This window comes from Garra rufa, chromosome 16 (assembly GCF_049309525.1).
Source record: "Garra rufa chromosome 16, GarRuf1.0, whole genome shotgun sequence".
Classification (NCBI taxonomy): domain Eukaryota; kingdom Metazoa; phylum Chordata; class Actinopteri; order Cypriniformes; family Cyprinidae; genus Garra; species Garra rufa.
Window position 1 is genome coordinate 17,788,453 of NC_133376.1, and position 8,772 is coordinate 17,797,224.

General features: G+C 33.4%; 1 protein-coding gene across 1 annotated transcript; it reads right to left on the reverse strand.

Moving 5' to 3' along the window:
- Nucleotides 1-665: 665 nt before the first annotated feature.
- On the reverse strand, nt 666-8,681 carry cox18 (cytochrome c oxidase assembly factor COX18). The gene is made up of 7 exons (XM_073820871.1): nt 8,542-8,681; nt 7,560-7,989; nt 5,150-5,250; nt 2,040-2,206; nt 1,794-1,903; nt 1,604-1,711; nt 666-993 (listed from the first exon to the last, which is right to left on the reverse strand). Exons 2-7 carry the CDS (start codon nt 7,974-7,976, stop codon nt 826-828), a joined length of 1,071 nt encoding a protein of 356 aa, XP_073676972.1. The 5' UTR covers nt 7,977-7,989; nt 8,542-8,681; the 3' UTR covers nt 666-825.
- Nucleotides 8,682-8,772: the final 91 nt, after the last annotated feature.

Consider the following 8,772-nt stretch of genomic DNA (forward strand, 5'->3'; position numbering starts at 1 on the left):
ATATATATATATATATTACTTTGGGTCATACCGAAAACATAGATACCAATTTCGTCATAGTCAGCCAAACTTCCTGTCCGCTATTTCAAAATGCTTTTTCAATCTCCTCCTAGACTGGTGGTTTGATTTTTACCAAAATTGAATCAGATCATCAGACTGCTTCAAAGCTTTGATATAATGACATCAAACTTTCTGTGTGACATTTTAGCCATTTTGTTTAAAATCATCTTAAAATGGCTTAAATTACTCATTGCTGCAGTTGGTCTGATGCTTGCTCGGTTGCTGTCTTCTATAGTGCTTTGCCCCCCCAATTGCTATTAATATGTGTTTTTAGGGCTGATACAAGATCAAGTAGACCAGTAACCGATATTGTGATCCGATATAGGCCTTTATGTCTGGTGTAAAAATGAAAATTTATGTCAAAATTAAGAACAAGGGCTTTGACAAAAATTTCCTTTAAATGCTTTTCAATTATTTTATCGGCAAATTAACAATTGTTCATTTTTTCTATTTACAATAATCCTTAGACTTCCTCTAAAACAATGTCATTTGTTTCTGCCAGGCAAGAATCATAAGCCAAAGTGTGAGCAAGTGATGCTAGCCTTTGCAAAAAAATGGAGACCTGTTTCTTTTTTCACAAATAACTTTAATTTTAACATTGTCCTAAAACTGTACTACTCATTACAGTCTCATTTCAAAAGCAGTTGTTCATAAACATCTGTAAACAGTGTCATGTTTGATGAATCTACCACTATATACAGGCATCCACGTGTTCTTTCCACATTTTCAGTAGCTGATGCTCTAATTTGAAACATGCACATCCATCTATTTGATGTATTTGGCTACAAATGCAGCTGCAATGTCCTTGTATGGTGTTTCAGAGTCTGAACGTGTTGGAGGGATCCGACAGACACCCCGGAAGCGAGGGGATCTCAGGAGCAGGTTATGTGCCAGGCCAACACAACTTGAGCTGAGCCAGTACAGAGACATAGACTATGAATGAAAGAAAAAGAAAGAATGTAAATCATCAGAGTCCTTTTTCACATTTTCTGGGTTTGTAGATGCACTGGAGACATGATTATAGCACTTAAATATGGAAAAATTGAGATTTTCTTATGTAACCTTTAAATTTCGAATACGTATTTGAATTTTTGATTTCAGAGTGCTGTGTTTGTGAAGCATTCTCATCTTGAGAAACTACTGCTTTGAAGTAAGGACTGCAGACACAACACAAATCCGTCTATAACGGCTAGATAAGCACAAGACATCGATTTGTACATCTGCTGAAGATAGAACGTCTCAGCCCTTTGTAACTATTCTCAGGTAGGCTTCAAAAACACAACCCTCCATATGCCCCCTTTTGTCACTAGATCAAAAGCTTCAGAGCTCTGGGCAATAAGGGGCATATCTATGTAGGTATAGAAAACATCATGTACCACTACCGTCTACTCTTTTGAAAAACAACGTCACTTGAAAACGTGAGTGATATTTATTCATGTCATGCAAGTTCAAACCTGTCTGGACCCTCACTTAACATAAAGCTTCTGTACACAGACGAAGCAGATAATGTTTGAATGGAGTTGCTGAGGGCTGGGGCACTTACTGATGGGACAGTGGCAGCTATAGGAATCATCACCAGAGATATTCCTCTGATGAAGTTAGTCACATACTTTTGGAACTTGGAAGGCTCTAGCTGTCTTAGAGCGAATATCTGGAAAAAGAGATTGCAGAATTAAAAAAAGATATAGAAAACATTAAATGGTGAATAATGCTAATCTATAGAACTGCCTTACCTCTGTAATGAGCAAGTTGATGAGGCCAAGAGAAACTGGCATGAGCCAGGTAGAGTCTGGAATAGTGAGGTCAGGGAACCACAGAGCGCCACCTGTTGCCAAACCTGTTTCTGATTATCATGAATATAGAGAAATATGTATGTTATTTCATTAGCAGCATTACTGCAGGTGATTATAGGAATGCATTGTTAAATACAAACAACAAAGGAATAGATGTGGAACAATTGACCGATGGATGTGACTCACCAAGGGGAACATGTCCCATTCCCAGGCTGAGGTTACGCAAGGCCAGAGACAGACAAACCCACATGGGCAGCTGGACCCAGATTAGCAAACTGGCCTTGAATGGGTGGCAGTTATCTCGAACATAAAGCTCAGACACGATTCGTTTCAGATTCTTCTTAAATTGGAATCTGTGGATGCAATTATAGAAATCAAGCAGCAGACGAAGTTTTAGTGTAGTTGACAAACTGTATATTATACTGTTTTTTTTCAGACCATGTCAGTATGAAGAAAATTGTAATCCATTGTATCTAAGCATCTAAAAAAATACTGGAGAAGCATAATTGTATTAGATATTATAACTGTTTTTAATATTTCATTATGGAATTAATTAAGTTTAGGTTTAAAAATAAAGTTTTCCAATAATTATTTAATATTTGAAAATATACTACCAGTCGAAAGTTTTTGAACAGTAAGATTTTTAATGTTTTTCAAAGAAGTCTCTTCTGCTCACCAAGCCTGCATTTATTTGATTCAAAGTACAGCAAAAACAGTAAAAGTGTAAAATATTTTTATTATTTAAAATAACTGCTTTTTATTTGAATAAATTTTAAAATGTAATTTATTCCTGTGATCAAAGCTACATTTTCAGCATCATTACTCCAGTCTTCAGTGTCACATGATCCTTCAGAAGTCATTCTAATATGCTGATTTGCTGTTCAAGAAACATTTATTGTTATTAGCAATATTTAAAACAGTTGAGTAATTTTTCAGGATTCTCTGATGAATAGACAGACCCAAAGATTAGCATTTATCTAAAAGAAGAAGCTTTTGTAACATAAACGATACCATTCAAAAACTTAGAATCAGCATATTTTTTTTATTAAGCAAGGATGCTTTAAAATTGCCGTTCTTCTGAACGTTCTGTTCATCAAAAATTTATACTCAGCTGTTTTCAACATAGTAATAATAGTTTTTAAGCAACAAATCAGAATATTAGAATGATTTCTAAAGGATCATGTGACTAGAGTAATGATGCTAAAAATCGGCTTTGAAATCACAGGAATAATTGACATTTTAAAATATAAAAATAAAGTAAAAATAAAAGTAAAAATATTTCAAAATTGTACTGTTTTTGCTGTACTTTGAATCAAACAAATGCAGACTTGGTGAGAAGAAAAAGAAATCTTAAAAAAAAAAAAAAAATCTAATGGCAAATACATTTTTCTTGTTTTAATAAAAAATCTCACAGAAACTTGTAAAGAAAAATAGCTCAAACAAACAAACAAACAAAAAATTCCTTTAAAAAACATCTACTGTCTAAAAACAAATTGCTTTTATGGAGAAGTTCACTTCCAGAACAAACATTTGCTTATAATTTACTCACCCCCTTGTCATCCAAGATGCTCATGTCTTTCTTTCTTCAGTTGTAAAGAAATGGTGTTTAAGGAAAACATTTCACTTCCAAAATGCATCGGTTATTTTCTAAATAAATTGACAATTGATATACTTTTTTTTAACTTTAAATGCTCATCTTGTCTAGCTCTGTGTGAACTCTGTGTATTCCAGTTCAAGGTATGTCGAAAAACTCTCATTTTCTCCTCCAACTTCAAAATCATCCTACATGGCTGCAGAAGTACCGACCCAGTCAATGTGCAAAGAAGATCGAACACCCTTTACAAAAAAGGTAAAACAAGTCGATTTTGAAGTTGGAGGAGAAAATGCGATGGGACTTTTTCGACATATGCTAACTGTATTGAACCGGAATTCACAGAGTACACGCCGAGGTAGACAATATAAGCATTTGAGGTTAAAAAGTATATAAATTGTCTTATAACAATAAATAACCAAATGTTTTGCTAGATAAGACCCTTCTTCCTCGGCTGGGATCATTTAGAGCCCTTTGAAGCCGCATTTAAACTGCATTTTGGAAGTTCAAACTCCATAGAAGTCCACTATATGGAGAAAAATCCTGAAATGTTTTCCTCAAAAAACAATTTCTTTATGACTGAAGAATGAAAGACATGAGCATCTTGGATGACAAGGGGGTGAGTAAATTATCTGTACATTTTTCTTTTTGGAAGTGAACTTCTCCATTAAGTAAATTTAGACCTTTTGGTAACACTTTCTATGAAGCCCGTATTTATAATACATTATAAGGGTATTCTTAAGGCATTATAATGAATGCATAATGCATTATAAAAAACCTTATAATATGTTATATCATCTCATGAGTATTCATAAGAACAGTTTTAATGTATTATAATTTGTACTATTTTGTGGTTATAGCTTTTAAGAGAATGATTACCTCCTCATAGTTATAACATATTATAAGTCTCATATCTTGCCATGTTTCTCATGTCACTTTACTTAAAGCATACAAAGACCACTTATAAGTAATTATAATAATATTTCCCAAAGAACCCTAAGATCAGGTATCAGTTTAAATAAATGTGTAATATGAACAGTTTGATGATTTTGATGGTACCCTTCAGACAGCTTTTGATAAGTAACTCTGCAACTGCATTTCAGCTAGCAGTAATTATTATTATGCTGAATATATGCTAACACTAAATTTCGATGTTTCCCCAAAAGACAAACTATTATGTTATATTATAAGTAACTTTGCAAGTACATGAACATTCCACCTAGCCCAACCATAACCTAAGCCTACTAATACTCTAAGGAGTGTTAGTTGGCATGTAGTTAGAAAGTTTAAGATTATAGTCAATAGACTTAGGGGACCATCAAAATAAAACGTAATATAATGTAAAAAATAAATGTAATATGATATAGTCCATTATAAATTAAGAAGATTTAATAAGCCGTTCATTGTGTGTTATAAATTATCATAATCTTAAAAGTTATAACCTCAAATACTCAAGTATTATAATGTATTATAATTGTTGTTATGATTATTCATGAGATGGTATAACATATTATAAGGTTTCTTATAATGCATTATGCATTTATTATAATGCCTTAGAAATACCCTTATAATGTGTTATAAATAGGGGCTTCATAGAAAGTGTTACCAAACTTTTTTTTTTTTTTCATTTTCTGAGACCTTTAGTATAGGCTTTTCAAGACATAGCAGATAGCATGAAAATAGCATGAAAATAAACCTTAACTACCTGCATGTTTTCTCTGACCAACCCGTCTCTTTGGCTTTTACAGAGATCTCAAAACGTAACTGTTGGGCCAACACAGCTATCTCCTTCTGCAGAGCTTCAACCTAGCTGGGGCAAAAGGGCACATGGGTTACTCTTTTCCAGCCTGAATTCCTTTTCAAGTCTTTCCAAAAGATACAAAATCCCTTGCATATGAAATCAGTAAATCATTGGCCACTCAAAACCTAAATATGGCCTGGATGGACCAGTGTTTCAACAACCACATGCATATTTTCAGTGGCTACGAATGAGAAACTCTGATTAAAAACAACAATCGATTTGGCCACATTTCTGCTTGTGTTTAGATATCAAAACATCACGGTCTGACACACTACAGCTAATGTTCTCACACTGTGGGACATCAGTAGGGGTGGAAAAAGGAGGGGAGTCACATTCTTTTTCTGTTTCAATCCTCCTTCTTGGCAAGAGAAACATCCCACAGCTGGGAGAGAGTGAGTGAGAGAGAGACTCTTAATAAGGCACAATCTCCAGTGTTTACTCTGTGATATCGGCTGACCTCCAGGATCTGTCTTACATACTGTACTAAATGCAGATAAACAAACAAATTCACATGAAAAGGGTCTGTTCACTCAATGATTTGTGTTAAACCTAGTCAGAAACCAACACTCTCATGTTGCAACCTTCAGAGGTTTGTAGTCGGTAAAAATTTAATTAATACTTTTATTCAGTGAGGATGCACTAAATTGATTAAACATAATAGCTGCAAAAAATTTAGCTTCACCATCACAATCATAAATTATATTTTAAAAATATATTCAAATAGAAAACAGTTATTTGAAATAGTAAAAGTATTTCAAAATTGTATTGTTTTGCTGTACTTTGGATCAAATAAACGCAGGCTTGGTGAGCAGAAGAGACTTTAAAAAACAATGAAAATCTTACTGTTCAAAAACTTTTGACTAGTAGTGTATGTCACATTTATAAATATGTAATATTTTCTTATCCTAATTGAAAAAAATCTTGTTTTAGTCAAAAATCTCACAAACCTTGAAGTAAAAAAAAGATCAAACAAACTAACAAACACACAAATTATGCAATTTTGCTTTAAGTATATTCTGACTACTTTTTTTTGTTTATTTTCTGAGACCTTTAGTGTAGGCTTTTCAAAACTTTAACACTCTCATGTTGCAAACTTCAAAGGTTTGTGGTCAGTAAAAAAAGAAATGAATACTTTTATTCAGCGAGGATGTATTAAATTAATTAAAAATAATGGCTGCTGACAATTTTGCTTTGCCATCACAGGCATAAACTGTATTTGAAAATATATTCAAATAGAAAACTTTTTAAAGTTGTAATGATATTTGACAGTATTATTGTTTTACAGTTTTTTTGACAGAATAAAAGCTCCCGTGATGAACATAAGATACTTCAAACACATTAACAAATCTTAAAACTGTATACACTACCAGTCAAAAGATTTTGGACAGTAAGTTTTTTATTGTTTTTAATAAAAGTCTCTTCTGCTCACCATGCCTTCAATTGTTTGATCCAAAGTACAGCAAAAACAGAACAATTTTGAAATATTTCTTACTATTTAAAATAGTTTTATATTTAAATGTTTTAAAATGTGATATATATTTCGGAGACTTCAAAGCTGAATTTTTAGCTGAGTTACTCCAGTCACATGATCCTTCAGAAATCATTTTAATATTCTGATTTGCTGCTCAAAAAAAAACATTTATTATTATTATGTTGAAAACAGGGGAGTAGAATTTTTTCAGGTTTCTTTGATGAATAGAAAGTTCACAAGAACAGCATTTATCTGAAATAGAAATCTTTTGTAACATTATAAATGTCTTTATCATCACTTTTGATCAATTCAAAGCATCCTTGCTAAATAAAAGTATTAATTGCTATAATTAAAAAAATAATAATTGCACTGACTCCAAGCTTTTGAATGGTATAGTGTATAATGTTACAAAAGCTTTTTATTTCAGATAAATGCAGAACTTTGGATCTTTCTATTCATCAAAGAATCCAGAAAAAAATGGACTCAACTGTGTTAAATATTGATAATAATAATAAATATTTCTTGAACAATAACTCAGCTTATTAGAATGATTTCTGAAGGATCATGTGACACTGAAGACTGGCTTTGATCTAGCTTTGATCACAAGAATAAATTACATTTTAAAATATATTTAAAAAGAAAGCAGTTTTTATAAATAGTAAATATAACTCACAATATTACTGTTCTTGCTGTATTTTGGATCAAACAAATGCAGGCTTGGTTAGCAGAAGAGAATTCTTTAAAAACATTAAACACTTTTGACTAGTAATTTACCTACAAAAACACAAAAACCGGATTTTACATCCATACAAGTACAACAACTACAACAGCTTCTGGTAAGACCTTTCCAGTGATGATGGCCTGATAGATTCCCAAGGGGAGAGTGATGGCAGTACGCAAGGCTAGCGTAGTACAAATGATGCTGGCCCACCACGGCAGTCCCGTCATCTGTTGAGCAGACACAAGGAGCTGCTCCGTGAGGCATACGGGAGTAGAGTCTGCAACACTCTCATACCAGCCCGGTCGGTCTGTGGTTATAGTTCTTGTAGGCTGAAGCCCCAGACTCAGTGTGATGGAGGCATGGCCAGCTAAAGGGGGTGACCTGACACAGACAGGCCGAGCCCTGTGAGTCCTGGTGTCCAGGTAGGAGGAAGCCTGAGAGACACTTCTAATGTAAGGCCTCAGTGTTGTTAGGCTGCCATGTCGACATATCCGTAGAGTCAAAACGGCCGTCGACCTGGTAAACTTCAGCCACATCATTATGGATGAACCTCTGAGGGGGGAAAAAAACATCAAGGAAGTGTTTCAGCAATGTCTGCACACAAAGACAAAACCTTTTTTTTTTTTTCAGTTTTGCAGACATTAGTGAATGAGCAATTCTAAACCACATATCCTGTTTCTGTATTCTGTACAAAAACAGGATATGTACAATTGTTGTAAGCATGGCATAATGGTATTATCATCTAAGTATTCATTGTTCATTGATTTTTTTGGTGGCCTTAATTATTTGTATGACATTATATACGTCATTACCTGCTATGTTTCATACATTCTACCTGACTCTTGCTCTTGACACACACATTATATACCATTTATGTTATATTACACCTTTTTATGTCCTGCATATTCTGCAAATCCCTCTAAAATAATATTTTACCTGAACAGACTAATCGTATTATAACAAAACACTAAAATATGGATAATATTGTTCGAAAATAAATTTAAATGCCTAACGACCCCTAAACAATAGGAATAAAACACTTGGTCAGACTGTTACAGTAAAGTACGTTAAACTCAACTGTAAGAAATGTAACGAAATCTTTACCTTCGTTTGCGGTTCCAAACTTAAGATAAGCAAGTTGTTTATCACATCATTTGCGCGTTGAATATGTATTGAAACATTTTTTTCAAGTATATTTATCCTTATTCGGAATGTCAAAATGAGCAAGGCATGACAAGTCGCTTGAATATGACGTCATGTATGTCGTAAAACAATTGCGTCAGTGTCACTGAATCGTTCATTTTCTATTTAAAATAAATCATAGGGAATGTATCA

Coding starts and splice junctions, on each gene's coding strand:
- cox18 (XM_073820871.1), bottom strand. CDS start 7,976: ATGATGTGGCTGAAGTTTACCAGGTCGACGGCCGTTTTGACTCTACGG. Junction 1,712..1,793: donor TCAACTTGCTCATTACAGAG/GTAAGGCAGTTC, acceptor CTCTTTTTCCAG/ATATTCGCTCTAAGACAGCT. Junction 994..1,603: donor TAGCTGCCACTGTCCCATCA/GTAAGTGCCCCA, acceptor TTTCATTCATAG/TCTATGTCTCTGTACTGGCT.